General features: G+C 49.9%; 6 protein-coding genes across 6 annotated transcripts; 2 read left to right on the forward strand and 4 right to left on the reverse strand.

Annotated features, from left to right (window-relative positions):
• Positions 1-3,299: 3,299 nt before the first annotated feature.
• Positions 3,300-4,060, reverse strand: N7509_001990 (phosphoribosylglycinamide formyltransferase; the record flags this gene model as incomplete). Its single annotated transcript, XM_056626627.1, has 2 exons — positions 3,300-3,545; positions 3,650-4,060. 2 exons carry the CDS (start codon positions 4,058-4,060, stop codon positions 3,300-3,302), a joined length of 657 nt encoding a protein of 218 aa, XP_056492422.1.
• Positions 4,061-4,916: 856 nt separating this feature from the next.
• On the reverse strand, positions 4,917-7,566 carry N7509_001991 (RING-H2 finger protein; the record flags this gene model as incomplete). Its single annotated transcript, XM_056626628.1, has 4 exons — positions 4,917-5,039; positions 5,109-5,384; positions 5,442-5,529; positions 5,579-7,566. 4 exons carry the CDS (start codon positions 7,564-7,566, stop codon positions 4,917-4,919), a joined length of 2,475 nt encoding a protein of 824 aa, XP_056492423.1.
• A 1,179-nt stretch (positions 7,567-8,745) lies between these two features.
• On the forward strand, positions 8,746-9,714 carry N7509_001992 (uncharacterized protein; the record flags this gene model as incomplete). Its single annotated transcript, XM_056626629.1, has 1 exon — positions 8,746-9,714. The coding sequence occupies one exon, from the start codon at positions 8,746-8,748 to the stop codon at positions 9,712-9,714; it is 969 nt and encodes a 322-aa protein (XP_056492424.1).
• Positions 9,715-10,116: 402 nt separating this feature from the next.
• Positions 10,117-11,757, forward strand: N7509_001993 (uncharacterized protein; the record flags this gene model as incomplete). Its single annotated transcript, XM_056626630.1, has 1 exon — positions 10,117-11,757. The coding sequence occupies one exon, from the start codon at positions 10,117-10,119 to the stop codon at positions 11,755-11,757; it is 1,641 nt and encodes a 546-aa protein (XP_056492425.1).
• A 480-nt stretch (positions 11,758-12,237) lies between these two features.
• N7509_001994 (uncharacterized protein) lies at positions 12,238-14,469 on the reverse strand (the record flags this gene model as incomplete). The annotated part of the gene is given in 3 exon segments (XM_056626631.1): positions 12,238-12,509; positions 12,520-14,090; positions 14,156-14,469. 3 exon segments carry the CDS (start codon positions 14,467-14,469, stop codon positions 12,238-12,240), a joined length of 2,157 nt encoding a protein of 718 aa, XP_056492426.1.
• A 1,109-nt stretch (positions 14,470-15,578) lies between these two features.
• N7509_001995 (Phosphoesterase) lies at positions 15,579-17,006 on the reverse strand (the record flags this gene model as incomplete). The annotated part of the gene is made up of 2 exons (XM_056626632.1): positions 15,579-16,373; positions 16,446-17,006. The coding sequence occupies 2 exons, from the start codon at positions 17,004-17,006 to the stop codon at positions 15,579-15,581; spliced, it is 1,356 nt and encodes a 451-aa protein (XP_056492427.1).
• Between the last annotated feature and the right edge of the window lie 614 nt (positions 17,007-17,620).

A 17,620-nucleotide genomic window follows, 5' to 3' on the forward strand; every position in this document is an offset into this window, starting at 1 on the left:
GCCATGTGGGTGAAAGGTGAGCCGGTCAAACGCTAAATGGTGCGTTCCTTGACAGACTGTGGACCTCTGGTCCACAATGCCCTTGCTAGGTTCCACCGCGCCGCGCTATTCTTACTGCTCTGCGATGTACCATCTCAAAGTCGATCCTTGTCTATGTTAAGTCTAGCAACTGCACTGGGCCAAACTGGGTAACATCTCCGTCCTAGATCTTATGCCTTTCCCCATCATGGCCATAGCTGTTGCCGGGACTTGGGGAAGGCCGGTTGATGTCTCCACTTGTGCGGACTGTACTCTATGCCTATTTTGGTTGGTCGTGAGAGAGTAGTACCAGACTTATTCCTAGAAACATTTCAAGGACGACAGCTGCAGCAGGAAGAAGAATGGAAGAGTGCGTGGGGCAAGGCTCGTATAGTCGTATACGTCGACCGCAGATACGCAGAATAGAACGTCCATTATGGCAAAAAAGCACGACGAGAGGGGTTGGAATCTTCAAAAGCAGCATAGTCATTGAATGATGATTCTGAAATGATCCATGTGTCAGATTCGTTGTGCAAACGGCCAGTTCGACCGGAAATTCAAAACATCAATCTGCCAGGCGGATAGCTGAGGGAAAAGAGACCCGCAATGTTCAAAACCGTACTCCGTACGGAGTAGACCCGCATGGCACTCAACTTGCCACAGCTCGATCTAATTCCACATGACAACTCTGGTCATGATCGGCATCTTTCAGGGTATCAGGCAGTCATTTACGGATACTGCATCACATTACATTTGCGGTTAGTGGGTTGCAAGTCAGCCTCATCTGAACGGAAAGTCCTAGTAGTATTGATCATATATCATGGAGCATACTAGGCTTCAAAACTGGTAAACTACTAGTAGTACATATTGGGCGTGCCAGAACAACAAACAGTAATGAAATAGCATCGGATTTATAGCCTTTACCTTCTCTTCTCTGGGAAAAAGACTACGATTTCATAGCAATGTGCGCTACGATTGTGTGCTATTATGAATCTCTACGGTCAGGTCCACTTGACCATGATCCGCCGGAAAAAGGGACCATCAGTTGAGATAGCTAGCAGAAAATCCGCTCAGCTCCACATACTAAGACCGGATCTCCATCACCCAGATCCATTTTCAAATATCGACGGGTTTGAGGATCAGACGATGCTCTAGGGAAAGGAACGTGTCAATTTGGTACACCGATTAACTTTCATGGAACGGAATCATGTAATCCAAGGAGTGTGGTACATAGGCAGCTCCCTTGTAAGGTCATGCGCACAAGACCAATTATGCCAGGACCTTCTTACGGCCGATAGATGACAGCACTGTTGGTGTATAGGACGGGGATAATAGGACCTAGTCTCTTCGAAAGGCCCAATTTGGAATTTCACCTGCAATCTAGAGTACAGCAGAAACCGGGAAACAAGGGGTAGAAATTCATACCAATGCAAGTTGGGGCTTAGTTACAGCGCGGTAGATAGATTGATAGTTCAGCAAGAATATTATCTTCAATGAGGCCAAAAAGTGTAGCAACCTTGCCTTTCCAGGGGCTGATGCAGCTTCTCGAGGTGGCTTGAGACTTGAGCTGGCCATTGAAGTCCAATCAATTACAAACATGTTTCTCTATTTTTCACCATTGGTTGTCAGACAAGAACATACCGGTAATACGAAGCAAAATCAATGTTGGAAGATGAAGAATTCTAAAGTTAAGTTACAATAGAAAGTTGGACCTGAACCCGAGAGGTCAGGATCTTATATCCAGTAGATCAGCAGCAGCAGTCTCTAAAAAATCTAAGCAAATCCCAGTTTACGGAGACTCTTGCCATTTTCAAGAGCATACTGGTCTACTGGAAATCAACATTCACTCGGCTGTACTCTGTACGAAGTAGATAGTACGAAAAGCCACGAACACAGCCCCAAAACACCACGCACCGGAGAGCATTACGCTCCGACACGAGGCGCAGAAGGCGGGCAGAGATCGGCCGATTCCAAGAGGACCATCGGATACGACTGCCTCGACACAAAACAATAGAAATTGAGTTAACGCCGGTCGTTTGAGAGAAAAGATGGTGCATTGGAAGAGATTGGGGGCGCAAATGTGGCTCCCCTTTTCCAGCTGGTCAACTAAGAGTAGTACTCCGTACGGAGACTGCTGAGATAGGCGCCCTAGGATATTGCTGTCACGCAAACCCACATGGTGCTTTTGCACCCCTCATTACGGAGTAGGCTAACCCTCCCCTCCCCCTTCAAGGATCATGGAGGGGACGAGCGACCCAAGCTGCCCCTAGCACAGGAGCTAGCGGGGGCGGCGCTGTGGGATCTGTCACTTGGCCCTTGGGAAATGCCGTGAGTGCCGGAGTGGCTGCCACGATGGGAGATCCCAACGGCGGGATATTGCCCAGGGGGATGGCCTGGTTGCTGATCCTCTGGCTTTGGCTGGGTCTCCCGGGTTGCACTGCAGGATCCGCGGGTTTTCTGAGCCTTCCATTTTCCATTTCCATTCCCCCCTGTTAAGTTTGATGCATGTCGCGTGGCTCCGGGTGATTTGCCTCGGAGGGGCGCCCTAGGCGCACCGGGAGTTTGGAAGATGCACCAAGCATGTGATGAGACCTTGACCGGTGAGGTGGGTGCAATTTCACATCCCTGTCAGTCCTGCAAGTCCTGGAATTCCCAGCGATCTCAATGCGTGTCGCCGGAGCGTTCGAGTTGATTTCGTGGCGCTCCGTTCATCTCGCGCTATGCAGACGGGAGTATTGTGGGAACCTTGATCCAAATTACACTTTTTTCTTCTTTTTCTTTTTCTCTCTTTTTTTCTTTTTTTTTCTCATTTCTCTGTCTTCGGGGTTCTAAAAGTTCTGGACTGGGCGACCTTTGATTTGTGGCCCATTTGCAATAATTTGAACTATGGATACGTTCTCTTGGCCCCATCCTCGGCATTGCCCGGCACTCAAGGACACTCAATGGTACTCGAGGTTGTCTTTTTGTTCTTGGTCCAAGCTTAGACCGATAACCATCATCCATGGATGGTACGGAGCTAGTGGTACGGAGATACGGAGTATATTGCTCAGATGTCTACTAGTAACTACTACAAGCTACCTGGGACCCCCCGGGAGGGAGGTGAGTTCAAATTTGTTCAAGATATTCCCTTTTCTCTAATTCCGTACATAATGTAAGTTTTCGATATATTTATAGTCATTAATCGTCAATGGCTGGGTGATATCCTTCCATCTTGGGAAAGAATCTCCCGATAATTGGCAAATCCCTACCCTTCATTGCCAACAGCGGGTCCATTCACCGAATCATTGTTTCTGGCCTTGCAATTCCTTCAGCACCATTCCGACACCCTCAATGACAGTGCCCCATTCTGTTTCATGAACACGGGTCGCAAAGGCATCGATGTCCTCGTCCCGGCCCTTTTGGAAAGGAATCTCCTTGACCAGAATCGGCTTACCCATATCCACCTCGGAAATCACATCGTGAATCATGACGCCAGTCTTATCGATCTTTCCTTCCATCCATGCAGCATGGGCCCGCTCAATTGCATTCTAAACGAATCAATGTCAGAAACCAAGACCACCAAAGAAAGAAAAAAAGCACGCTTAACTCTGGCGGGGCACCAAAAAAAAACACTCGCTTAGGTGTTACTTACCACTCCATTGAATTGACCAGGCAGCGCAGGATGCAAATTGATAATGCGAACATTCGCCTTCTCCAACGGCCCCAGGAACTGCGGGGACAGAATATGCATGAAACCGAGACAGATAACCAATTCCGGCCCGTCAGCCAGAATCAGGCGCGCAAGCTCAGCATCGTATTCCTCCCGCGCAGCCTGAACGCCCTCCGTCGTCGCAGGGTGCTGCTTCTTGTACTTGACGAGATTGTGGTATAGTGTAGGGATGTTGGCCTTTCTAGCACGCTCGAGACCGAAGGCGTCCTTGCGATTCGAGAGTACGCGAACGAGGGTGGTGTTTAGCTGACCCTCTGCGACTTTGTCGATCACAGCTTGAAGGTTGGAGCCATTGCCTGAAATCAGGACTGTGGCACGGATCGGGGCAGACATTGTGTGGATTCGATTGGTTTGTAGGAGGTTTCTTGAAGCGGAGTACGTGTGGCTTGGTGGGATGTCGGTCGCGCGGCCTCGTCGTCGCGGTTCGGAGGGGTTGTAAGATGTTCCGCGATTGCCTTCAAAGCTTCCCCGTAGATTGTGAAGATTGAAACCCGGTGATCGTGTCAATTGGTGAGATCGTAGAATGAAAACGGCGCAAATTGAGGGACAAAAAGTTGAGCCGGTGTCGGTGCTGGAGCTTCGCCGGGGAATATTTTCGCTTACGTGATCGAGGGGCAGCGGGGCAGCGATCTACTACGAGTAGTATGTAGTAGTATGAGATATCTTGAATACTAAAAGTACAGGTACTATTTGTAGAATAACTTGAATAGCCTGGGAACTCGAACATAAACTGTACAACTTGGTTTGATAGACTATGCTGATGATTGTACAGGCCTCTTAGTCACTATATTCACTCTCGCAACTTGAACCTCCACTGGAACAGAGTTGTCCTAGATGAAGATTGATGCCCGGACAAGTACCAGCGCCAACAAGAAGCCATGAGAATACCAGGCCAAGAAAAATCCAGACAAAAGCCAACCGAGACTTGGAAAGATAGCTGTTTTCCAAACAAAGAGAAGGGACAGAAAAACGCGCCATCTCTTGGCCAAGAGAATAAATGGGAGACGCAAAAAGGTATGAAAAGCGCCCAAAAGCGGCGCAACAAAGACAGAATGCCGAGGGGGATATCCATGAAGAAAACTCGTAAAGGCTCTAAACAGACGCTGAATGCTAAAGTTCAATGAGGAGAGAGGTGAAAGCCCAAATGCCAATGTGGTGATTTGACAGCGAGGGTTGAAGACACGGCGCATTAGATGGCCGTGCCTGGGAATGCAGGAGGTGGTTCGGAGGTTGCTGGTTCTTCGCTATTGGAGGTTTCGTGGACACCTTCGCCACGACAGAGAGGGCATGAATTTCGACCCGTAGTCAGCCACTGCCAGTCTGGTTAGCACTCTTGAGGCCCACGGCAAACACCAGGAGGATAGAAGATGTAGGAGCTCACCTGATCAATGCAGTCTCTATGGAAGACGTGTTTACATTTGTTCAGCTCACGAACCTCTTCGGCTACTTCGTAGTCACTCAAGCAGATTAAGCAGCGTTCTCCATCGGAGATCTGAATGACGCCTGCACCATCCACTGACTCTGCGACCAAAGACCCACTGTACTCGACAAGACGGAAAAGGCCACCTGCAGAATTAACATCGTCTTGACTTGCGACGGGAGGCTTGGCGGGACCCAAAAGAGACGACAGAAGAATCATGTCCTCGTATGTAGGGTTCTAAAATTTTCGATGTTAACAAAACCTCACTCAAACGGAGAATGGTTATAGACCTACATCAGTGAAGAGGCTCGGCGTGGTCAGAGCTGGATGGTTCTCGGATAGGTTGGTCCCGACCACATAGATGAGCCAACTTCTACCCCCGCTAGGGGGGAGGCTGGTCAGGCTCAACCACGCCATTGCGACGAACGGACCCGGACCCAAGAGCTCGATGACGGGCGAATTCGGAATCACTTCGTCGTCTTTGGCGAGCGGCGTTCAGTGGAACAGCGTCTTCGGACGGTCCAGCGGGAGGCTGCATGGATTGCCCTTCATGTAAATGAGGTAGAAGCGCAGGTGACAACGCAGAGGCAGACGAAGGTCTGCGGCTTGGGGTTGAAGTTCCAGAGGAGACGGCAGACAAGCCTTGTTCGGCAGGGGTGGAGGGTGGGGGATGAGGCCCGGGAGGGCTTTCGGACATCGCAGATGGAGGGTAAACTGGAGTCGCAGGTTGATGTCCAGCATCAGACATTCGGCGTGAAGGATTAAGACCTGCTTGGCGCAAGAAGTCCGGGACTCTAGGGGATGGGACCCCGGCGAGGCTCCCAGGGCGTGGAGCGGGCATTCTCGGGTGGCCTTCTGTACCTTGTCCTAGATCACCTTGTGCATCCTGAGGCCGTGGAAGGAACGGCAACCCGAGTAGAGCATCGAGACCGGCACCACCGGTGGCTGGTGGCCCTTGATCACTGTTGGCACCGTTGCCAGACGGAACAGATCGAACACCAACTACAACCAGCGTGACAGTTCGTCCCTCGGCTCCTTCTGGTGGTTCGTCAGTATTTACCCCATCGTTCGGAGACCTGCGATTATCCGAGTTCTCTGGGTTTGACCCAAGAGGATTGGAGCCGTTGGGGGAATCTGAATTGGCAAATCGGAAGACTCGCAAGAAATTGACCGGAGGTGTTGGTCGATCATTTGGAGGGTGACTAGGTCCTTCTCCGCCAACCGAAGAAGGTTGTTCTTGGGGGGAGGTAGCATGCTGTAAGCTCTGTATGAAGTTTTCAAGCGAGCCGTCAAGTCCGTCATTGCCTAATGCCTGTATGTTCGGCATAGCAGGGCCTGTAGTACCAGAAAGTTGAGCAGCAATGGCAGCTGCCGCGATTTGTAGGACTCTAGAAAGAGGGGTCTGCTCTTGTTGTCGCAAGGTTCTGGGTGGCCGTGCACGGATGAGGCTAGGGAGTCGACGCACTCCCATGATGCCAGGGTTCGGCTGATCGGAACCGGGCAGGCCTGCAGTCAGAGACGGTGGCTCCATTCCACCCATATCGGGTGACGGTTCCCCAATTGATTCTCTCCAGTCTAAGCGGGTGTCCATTTCATGCGGTAATGGTTCATTAAGATGATGACTTCCTGACAGATGCGGCGGGTATTCATGAGGTGGAGATAACTCAGAGTGTGGCTGGCCAAACATGTGAGATATTGGTGTCGATATCGAATGGCGCACGCGATTGAGACGTGCGCTTCGTCGCCAAGAAGCCCGATTGGGCTCAGGGAGTCGCCGCTCGTTATTGGGGCCATCAGAGGTGCCCGATGAGTCCTCGCGCGAGGGAATGAAGTAAGGCCCTCTAGTAGACCTCCGACGAGTCACTCCTCTTGATCCCAGCGCACTAAAGGGGCTAAAACGACCACTGCTGTGGCCAGTTTCGGACCTCGGGGGTGTTCTCGACACTAGTCCATGGCGGTGTGCAAGACCTTCTGCAGGCGTCTCTTCTTGGCTATTTAGAAGCCCACGAATAACCGAGTTGGGCAGTAATCTAGATCCCAGTCTGGACATGGTAGATTGTCTTCTTACCATCCGAGCAATAGCCGCGGAACGGTAAGCCCGTTCATCGGCATCTTGAAGTTCGGCATTTCCTTCTTCCTCGATACTCCGCATCTGATGTGGACTTCCTCCGGAATAAAGAGTAGGTTGTTGCCAGGTCTCCGTAGATTCGTTCGCTTCATCCAAGCCTGTTTCTTGCCCATTTGAGCGAGACATCCCCGCTCCATTCAAGGATCCGGCCTGCCCGTTCTGCTCAACTGGTTGTCGATTGTTCATATCTTCATTCCTCGCACTATGTTCGCGCTGTACCGAGTGAGGTGTCAAGTAATCCGGGTAGACGATATCAGGGGGATCTCGAGCCGTAGAAGAAGACTGTCCCATAGTAGCAGGTCGCTGATGACAGTAGAGTATGTGCAATGTCAAAGACTGTCGACTGCCATAGGTATTCTTGAGCAACTTATGATGATCGTCGCGTGTCTGTCAGAAGTGTATCCCTTCACCGTTGAGTTATTCCGGTCTGGTGGGGAATTTATTTCGCGTTTCCCGGGCGTAGTTGACGAAATATATGATTCGGAGACGCTCGGCAGGCAGGTCGGAGTCGGACTAGGCGGAGCGAACGATAATAACCGAGGGATCAAAGAGCGTTGAAACAAAGCAACAAGGAATCGGCGAGGCGGTAAAAGGTGAACTTCAATGGACACCAGATATGTGATATGTGCTATGTGAGACAGGTTGACTGTCCAACACGAAATATTGCGACCGGTAAGGTCGACTTGTCTGACAAACCCACGCCCTCACGTATTCAAGATAACCCACCGATGTGAAGGTGATAGAGAGGGTGGGGTTCCGGCGAATTCCGTGACGACGCCCAGGGGACGTGGATCGAACAAACAAGCACCGAGTGAAAGGAGGAAGAGGTGAGAAGAGGAGGAGAAGGAGGAGGGGAGAAGGCGAAACAGGAGGTAAGGGGAAGAGAGTCCAGTCCAACGTGGAAGGATGGGGTTGATAGGATAGCGCGATCGCCGATAAGTGTTGTGTTTGCTGTGTTTGCTTCGAGGGCTTTTTAGCTTCTCGGCAACTTTTTTGGTTTGCGCATTTCAACATCGGACCCTCGCCACTCCACCTCGAATCGAATCGAATCGATCTCTGTGGATTTCTTGGATTTCGCGGTGCTTGATGGAACTCGCCTCCTTCTGAGTATATGGCGCCTGCCGTGTCGGCTTCGTCTTTTGCCTTGCCACTGCCCCGCTGGCTGCAGCCGACAAGTCCTCGAGTTGCCCAATATGATCGTCGCAAACGCAGGAGGCAGACAAATCCATGGAGTGATGGCGAAGATGTCGATGGAGATACCACAGATGCTACAGATGCCACATCCATGAGGGACTCGGTCCCTGCTGGACCGCCCCTCGTTCTCACGCCAAATGAATCACATCAATATCGAATCGCCGGTCTACCCTTTGATCAGGAATTACCACAAGGGCGTTTCCCCATGCCCCACCCAAGAAGGATGGATACAGTAGAGGTAGACTACCGACTCAGCTATCCCATGATCTAGCCACGATGTCGACTCCTCTATACCCTCCTCAATCACCAGCGCATGCAGGTAGCCTTCGACTGCAGCACTTAGCGGCATTGACCACGATCCTACATCGATGTCTGCTCCAAGGGGACTTTACTCGAGCTGGAAGGGCATGGGGGCTTATCATGCGAGAGCAATTCAGAGGAAAGCCGGCAGATGCACGACTGGAAACTCGATGGGGTATTGGTGCTGAGATTCTGCTCCGGCGAGATCAGCAATCAGCCCCGTCAATTGGTCACATTGCGCCTACAGATGCAGCTACCGGTGGCCGAACGCCTCTACCATTTACCCACAAGGGCTTTGCAGAGGCAAAGGAGTACTATGAGCGGCTGATACTGAACCATCCTTACCTGAAAACTAATCCGCATTCAATCTCCGCCTTGCACTTTTACCCTGCCATGTTTGGCTTATGGGTCTACGTCGCGCAAGAGGAAAGTCAGTTTGAAAGGGATAGAATTGATGACGAAGAGTCCGATGAACTTTCCGATGAGGACTTAATAGACGAATATGGGGAAAATCGCGAGTCAAACAGGAAACAGGCACTTGTTGCAAAAGTTCGTGGACAAGAACTGGAACAAGCTCAGCAAATTGCCACTCGCATTGACTCGCTCCTCGGATCGCCTCCATACTCCGATTCCCCGGAAATTCTCGAGCTTCGAGGCATGGTATCGCTCTGGATTGGCGATTTGCTTGCTCTTTCGCTGGTGAAACCCCCTCCCGAATTCCTGGATGAATATGGCTATGATGCAATGGATACGGATGGAACGGATGAACCCTTTGAAGTTAGACGCGAACAAACGCTTGCCATGGAGCAGCGCAAAGTCGAAATACACAAGTCAGAAGAGTTTCTGGAAAAGGCGAGGAAGCGCAGACGGGGCGTCTCGTACAATATGGAACATCTCCATATTGAAAGTCCATCAGCTCCAACATCTCCCTCGCCTTTATATTGAAAGCCAGACTCGATGATGAGATAGACTTAGCTGATATCAGATGTTGGACTAGAGTGGCTTGATGTCAACGCTCCTCCGAAATGATATGTACTAGTAACAATGAATATTTCGAATAATAATAATAAGATAATCAAATACTCCAAGACTCCAACATATACTCGAAAAGAAGAAACCATTAATTTACTGTAGAATACACAAAACTGTAAGCACTGTTTGACTTTCTTTTGCTGCTGCTCGAGGAACCCCTGTTGCACGTGACCACGCGAGATGACCGCGTCGGACAGCCTTGACAAACACGAATTCCTCACCACCTCGACGCCAGGTGGGAGTGGGATTACAGAAGCCCAATCTGTCTTCCCTCATTTCAACCAATACTCCCCAGGCGCAGTAACTTGATTCGCCATGGGAGTGGGCGATTATGTCCACTCCAGAGAAGCTGGGCAGCCTCGTGCCCCCGCCGACTTAGGCCCATTGCAGCGCAAACTACGGGCCGAACAGGCCAAGGTCGGGCTGCCAGCCTCATATTTGGATGCACCGAATTCGAATAACAGTGCTGTGCCGCGGTCTTTCCAGCAATTGAATGCGCCCCCTGACCAAGTTAGGCCAACTACCGAGAACACGCATCCCCAGGATGGAGAGCAAAGAGACCCGTTTGACACCGATGTCGAGGGCGTGGATGATTCGACCATTGCTGGTACCAGTGTTTTTGGCTATGAAGACAGCCCGCAACAACCACAGCCAGTATCAAATGCAATTGTTGGCGAGACAACAACCTCGCCGCGGCCATCTTACTTGCCTCGGCCAGCTCGTGGGCACCGGAACTCCTGGTATGGAGGAGGCCTTGGGCTCGGTGATCAACTTATGAAGAAAGCCGGATTCGATACTGATGATGCTGGAGATACGACCAGCCAAGCAACATCATCTACTGGAGGCGATGACGAGAAGAGCGAAGAGCCCAATACCAAGCCTTTGCCGTGGCAAGCGTCGCATAAGCACCGCTCAACAGAAGAGCCTTTAAGCAAACGCCTTGAAAACTTTTGGTCTGCAAGCAGAAAAACGTCGGCAAAGCCAATGGGTACGGTGACAGTAGAGCCACAACTACAGCCACAATCACCCGGCCGTGAGAACATTGCTCCTGAAACTCAAGCACCAGCACGAAAACTGGGCCACATGCTTCCTCCTACCTCAGCTAGGAAGATTATCTTGCCTCATAGCATGTCAGGAACCGGAACGCCCAGGACAAGAACACGCTTCAGCCCTCCGAAGCAATCACTTTTTGATCGTCTGGATATCTCGCCAACCCGTCATGGTTCCGAGCCGCCTCCCGAAACTGGACGGACTATCAGCATGACGGCTTTCCAGGAACCAGACCATAGCGAAGAAGGGAGCCTTCATGATCTAGATGAAACCATCCGTATTGGCAGCAGCCGAGCTAGCGAGCATTCGGTCCATCCCTTCGATATGACCAACATCAGCGACTTGGACCGCGATGACGATGACGGTGACTTGATGCGCGACCCTTTTCTATCACGCTCTACTGCCCAGCGTGAGCGACGAAACACAGTCATTCGCACAAACAACAAACGCCAACTGGAAGGAGACTATCCCCCGCAAGTCCTCTATCAAAAATCCTTTACCGAGCTACAGGCAGAGCCTTTTGAAAAGGCTCCAACCCCGACGCCTCCTCCTCCAGTGAAATCTCCACCACTGCCTCCTAACCCTGCCCTTCTTGCTGGTATGCAATCGTCCAATGGCGCCGCTTCTCAGCTTCTGGGCCTGTCAGACCAAGATCGCGAAACATACCTGTCTCGTATGTCTGTCGATGAATGGGAGGATTGTGGCGACCAGCTCATTGATCGGTTTAGTCACCTGCTCACTGAGATGAAGCAGTTGCGCCGGGCCCGTCGACGCACGGCTGCAGTGTTCGAGAATGAGGTTCTACGCCGCCATGAGCAGATCGAAAGCCATGATTCAGAGCTCTCGATGAAACTGAACGAAATGAGATCCGGAGGTGTTGAGGTTCTGCGCGGACGAAGCTCATGAGCTGATGAACTTCCTTCTTCTTTTCTTGCCCTTTGTAAGCTTCGCCCTTCTCCCACCTCCTTCTCTGTCCCAATCCTCGTGTCTTTTTGTTTTGTTTCGAGATGCATCACCTACGATATCCATGGAGACCATTGTTCCAAATCCCGATCATGGATCGGGATATTTCATTTCCGGCCATACTCAATACCCTATCCCTAGCACTTCTCAACCTACATTGGTAACTATTAATATTTTTCATTTACGCGAAGAGCATGTTCCATGACGATGTGGTCATTATCCGAAACACATATTGATCTAATAAAGAATGTATGATATGCACAATCGCACAGCCCAATTGCGCAAGCTATGCCATCTAAAATCCACATACAAGATCCCAGTAAAAAACCATCAAACCCCTAAAACACCACGACGGCACATAAATGCAAGAGAGTCGCGCCAAAAGGATGTGAAAACAAGATGATCGCTTGGTGTATAGAATTATCAAGATGCTGAGCCGGCCTTGGAGAGTGCAGCAGCAAGTCGCTTGTAATCCTCCAGTAGAAGAGCAACATCGCCAAGGCGGAGATCACTTGCATTTTGAGTTTCGAGAAATCGTTGAATAGGAGGCTCCACCCTCGCTGACGAGACATGGAGAGAGCTTGCGCCACTATTATTTACCTCCACCGAAGCAGGGGAAGTTTTGACCCGGTTCAATGCTGCAGGGGATACTGACCGGCCAGTAGGAGTCTCGGGTCCAGCACGACCGAACCCCCCTAATCATACCAGGAATATGGTTGAGGGGATTCAGTGTATTGCCAAAATTCCTCATTGATTCCAAGGGGTTGGGACTAGCCGCTGACGATGGCGTTTGGACGTTCTCGTTATAAATAGATTTCTTGCTGCTCGCTTGAGTCCTTGCACTATCGGTGCTGCGGTCTCGAGGTGTTCGGCCACCACTAGCAGTTTCTGCATCTCTAGCAGTGGGACGCAGCTGTGAATTCTGTTCGCTAGAAAGAGCATTGATTGTGGCCACCTCCTCCGGCGTGAGACTCTTGCTCGCGGCAGTTTCGGCAACAAATCGTCGAGCATCGGCTAGTGTCTTTGGCAACATGGTTCCAGTACCCGGTGAACTGGACCCTTGATTTGTTTGGAGCTCTTTGAGACGGCCGAAGAGGAAGTTGAAACTGTTGTCTAAAGACGCGCTAATATTTTTTAGACTTTGGTCGGCCGTGTTTCGAACAGCGTCGTTGGCTGCTTCAAGGACCTTGGTGGGAGGCTGGAAGAGATTACTCAGTCGACGCTGTTGCGGCGTTACAGAAGGGCGAGGTCGAGGTAGAGTAGAAGCTGACTCTTTGACTTCCGGTTTCGCGATCTCAGGCGACGCAGATACTGTGGTGACGGAAGAAGTTGTTGCTTCTTTTGTTGGTCGAAGAGGATCAACTCGCTCTGAAGAAGGAGTTGTAGATATACTGGGTGTCTTGGGTGGTCCTTCTTGTGGTTCATCTGCGCGTAGACTTGACAGTTCAACATCTTCCAGAAAGCTGATCGCGGCTTCAAGATTAGTCAAGCAATAGGCAGTTTCGCCATCGATCTTAGTGGAAGATCTAAAACGCTGAATGAAAAGGAGGTTGCTGATAATATTTATTCCTTCGGGCGGGCATGTAACAAGTGTGTAGATCAAAATGGGCAGAATTTCATCTGCCGATGAAGTAGACGGGAGCAGCTTTGTTAAAGCATCAACAATAGCTTTGTGGGCAGCTGCGAGTTGTTGTAATTTGCCGAGAGGATAGTGCTGGTCATTCATATTTGCAAGACATTCTCGAGCTTGAGCGAGGCAGTCATTTGCTTCTTGCTGTTTCTCATCGGAAATCGTCGACATATCAAGGTCGATACCGAGATCTTTCAAATCGATACCCACTAAGAGCAAAGCCGCGGTTTTTGAACGCAACTTCTCATCCCTGACATCATCCAAGGTAGTTTTGTGCCTCCAGACTTTATCATAAACAAGTTCACACACTCTACGTTCGGCAGCTTCTTCAAGTGCAGCTCGTTTCAGCTCCAGGGCTTTGCGTGCTTTTCGTCTCTCCGCAACCTCTTCCGCAGTCAACATTTGCCGACCAGACCCACCTCGAACATCTTCTTGAGACAGTTTACTCCCAAGCTTCAAGAATGCACCTCCTCGCGGCTTCGACTGTACTTGGGGTGTTGGATCACGGTTGATGCGAGATGCAAGCGCTGAGATATGGGTAGCGATGTGTGACTCCGAACGGCTGTAAAAGACTTGGAATAGTGAGGATATTTTGTCGATTGTGGGAGGCGAGTTATGGACTTTGGCACTAAGAGAGTTGATGAATCTATTGGGGTTAGCTATCACGCATGCGCATTTAGTGAAGGATAGATAGATAGTCTGCGAACGTACCGGTCCGTTAAGCTAACCAGTTCAATGGGAAGCTCTTCGGAAGGATCTTTCAAGCTTCGCGAGAGCACAAAGCCTTCATCTCCCTGCCCATCCCCCTCGCCACTCGACTCAGCAGAGCCTCGTCGCTCGAACACATCGGGGCCTTTTGCTTGCCCCTCGATATCGATCGCTGACGTTAACGGCTGGGCTGTGACGTTTGTTGAGTCGGTCGCTGGGTTCGATCCGGAAGGGTGGGTGACTGTATTCTCCATTCTGGTGAACGAGCGCGTCGAAGTCAAGTGTTGGCCAGGGCCATCGCCAGAGGGGCCAGACATGAGCAAGCTGGGCCTACGAGGCACTAAATCGTAAGTGACTCCGCCAGGTCCAGCTGATAGGCTCACGCAGATCAACGTCCGAGTCCGAGCTCCGCAAGTTGAGACTAGCTGTAGGCAGAAAGACAAAGAAACCCCGCCAAACCATGCAAATCTTTAACAATTTCGCAGAAATCAGCTGCTCGTGATTAGACTCACCCACACGGCCAGAATATTGTAACGCTGCGGAAGCTGTCAAGCTGTCGTCGCGAGTGGACCGTGACGAGCAGCTCCACGTATCCACGTGTACCAAAGGCAACGTCACGGGAACCTTACATAACCGACTTCCATGTTGACAGTTTGCGACAACTGCTGGACTCACTTCTATTCAAATTCGTGGTAAATCTCAGGTCAGCCTAAAGGCTAAAATAAGATAAAAAATTAAATGAGAATTTCCCTTTCGGCATCATGAACGACGAGCTCCAGCAGTCTATCGGTATCCTCCTCAAGTCAATTGCCTTTTATATCGCGGTGCTCGCCTTCAAAAACCTCTACCCGTTCATACATCCCTACTTCCCACCAGCTTTACAGCATCAGTCACAGCGCTCGTAGGCCTAGTAATGGCCCGTGTTGCTCACGTGCCTTATTTAGATGGCTCGTGCATGGATCGAGCGCTCTTGCGGGTGTCACTTGAATTGCCTCTACTTAGATCCTACCTAGTCAGTCATTATTCGCTCTCAAAAACATGATTGCAGGTACTTCGCCTATTTTGATTTCCATTCATATGAAGAATATTGCGAAGCACAGCCTTCTTCTATTCAATGAGAACGTGACGATCTCCTTCGAGAGTATATATTAGTACTATTTCTAACGTGAATTGAATGAACTCGATCAAACTTGAAAGGCTTTATTTTTGTGTTGATGTCATACTATTTTTTTATTTCTTCAAACTTCAAGTTCTGCGACAGAATCTGGGGAATGAATCTCGCCCGTAATGTTTGTAGTATCCATCTCTCTATAGATTCAAAAAAACAGAACCGTATATACCCTCAAGCTCCAAGGTTATAAATGCCCAAGAGAATCCAGAGGCATGAGTGTAAACCGTTACGCTGTAACATCATTAGGAATTACTCCTAGAATGCAGCAGGGCTAGGAAGTGTGGCAGGGGTGTTCTTGCGAGCGCTGCTCTGGATCAAATGCTCGAATGATGCAGCATCATCAACACGAGGGGTAAACGGCTCAAAGTCCCAAAGGTAACCAAGGGTACGCAGAAGCGAGCTAGCCGAGTATGAGACAGTCTTACCCTCGTTGCTCGTACCCTTCTGCTCAACAAATCCCTGGCCAACCCAGGGAGAGATAAGAAGAGTCGGAATACGGCCTCCCAGACGGTTAAATTCATAAGTATACTCTTCTCCATTTGCAGCCTTCTCAGTGTAGGTCAGATCATCGGGGCGGGTTGCAAGAGGAGGAGGGACATGATCGTGGAATCCACCAGTCTCGTCGAAGGTGAGAATGAAAAGAGTCTCCTTCCACTGGGGGCCGGAACGAAGAGATTCATAGACCTTTTTGATGAATGCCTCGCCATCTGAAATCAAACCACTGTCGTGCATAGAAGTAGTTCCAACGCCACAGCACGAAGGGTTCAGGTAGGAAAACTCAGGCAATGCTCCCTTGGCAGCATCGGTGTAGAATTGGGTGATTGGCACAACCTTGTCGCTGTTGTTGCTGGATTTGGTCCAGGAGAACCACTCGGCTTCGGGGCCGGTACCACCAGCCGTATCCCAGTAGTTGAGCCAAGTGTGGTTGGTCTCTCCTAACTGCTGGAAAATCGAGCGCTGGTCGAAGGCATAGGTTCCGAAGCTATCGTCGTTCTTTCCATGGCCACCAGACGTACCGGCAACAAGGGCAAACCGATTGGGGCAGGTAGGCTATGAAAAAAGCCGGGTCAATTTGTGTCCAGGTACAAGACGGACTTTTTTGTTGTTGTGGGTTTGACTTACGCCTGCAATATCGGAGTGCCAGTGGTTGAAAGTCAGATAATTCTTGACCAGGGAGGTCATAACAGGAACTTGATCCTCGGTGTAGTAATTCATGACCTGGTGAGCCAAAACTGATTTGTTGGCAGAAGAGCCATAGTTATGAATCTGTTCGTGGATGAAACCCTTGTTGTTGGGGAGTAACTTTCCCTCCGCAATCAAATCATTGTCCGGGGTCCAGTTACTATAGAACTCCATGGTATTACCAGTGACTGCATGACTGGGGTCATCGGTAACAGAGTCATAATCTCTGGCCTCAGTACAATGATGTCCTTGAGAAGGCTCAGTCACATTGTACGGGTTGCAGAAAGGCCCATTGTTGATGGGGTTCTCTAGGCCCTTGATCGTCTGACCACCAAGCAGGTTGTCAAGCGAGCGGTTTTCCATGCAGAGAACAACGACATTCTTAATCTTGGACTTGAGATTATGGATTGAAGAAGTCGAATGGGCTTGTTGAGGGTTGGAAGGAATGGCTGACGCCGCAGCCGCGAAAGCCAAAAGGCCGACAAGAGCGCTAGCGTGCATTTTGATAATGTGGCGAAATCAGTAGTTTTTGTATATCTCAATATTTGACGCATGAGACGAAATTTCGTCCTTTTTATATCAAGGTACTACTAGTAATATCTGACTCTCAACTTGACCTGGACATGGATAGATACTGCTACTTAGCCCACGTGGGCATCATCGTATTTACCCGGAATAAATATCCAAACGAGCTTCATTTCGATCTTGAACCTTCTTGGTTGTTCACCGAATGCTCCGGACTCCGGACCCAAAGCAAACGCAACTATAACTATCTATCATCTCCAATGGCATGAACTAAAGTGCCCACGAGGGGCTTGATTAAGTATAATAGAATGTCGGAAGTCGGATGTCGGCTACAACTTGAAGCTAAACGCTAGCTCCGGCAAGAAATATGCTCCAGATCACCCCAACAATATACGAGGAGTACTATTAATTGTTAATATCAATTGATGCAAATTCTTAATCAAACGTTAGAAATAATTTTTCTCTGAAAAATCTAAAGTAGTATAGGCCTAAATATCTCTATATTTATCAATTGAAACCTGAAGCTGTTCTAGAGCATCATTTGAATTACCAGGTGAAACAATTATTGAAATCAAGCAATTGCCGAGAAG

This window comes from Penicillium cosmopolitanum, assembly GCF_028827165.1.
Source record: "Penicillium cosmopolitanum strain IBT 29677 chromosome Unknown utg000004l:1.0-4361866.0:1.0-4365735.0, whole genome shotgun sequence".
NCBI lineage: Eukaryota > Fungi > Ascomycota > Eurotiomycetes > Eurotiales > Aspergillaceae > Penicillium > Penicillium cosmopolitanum.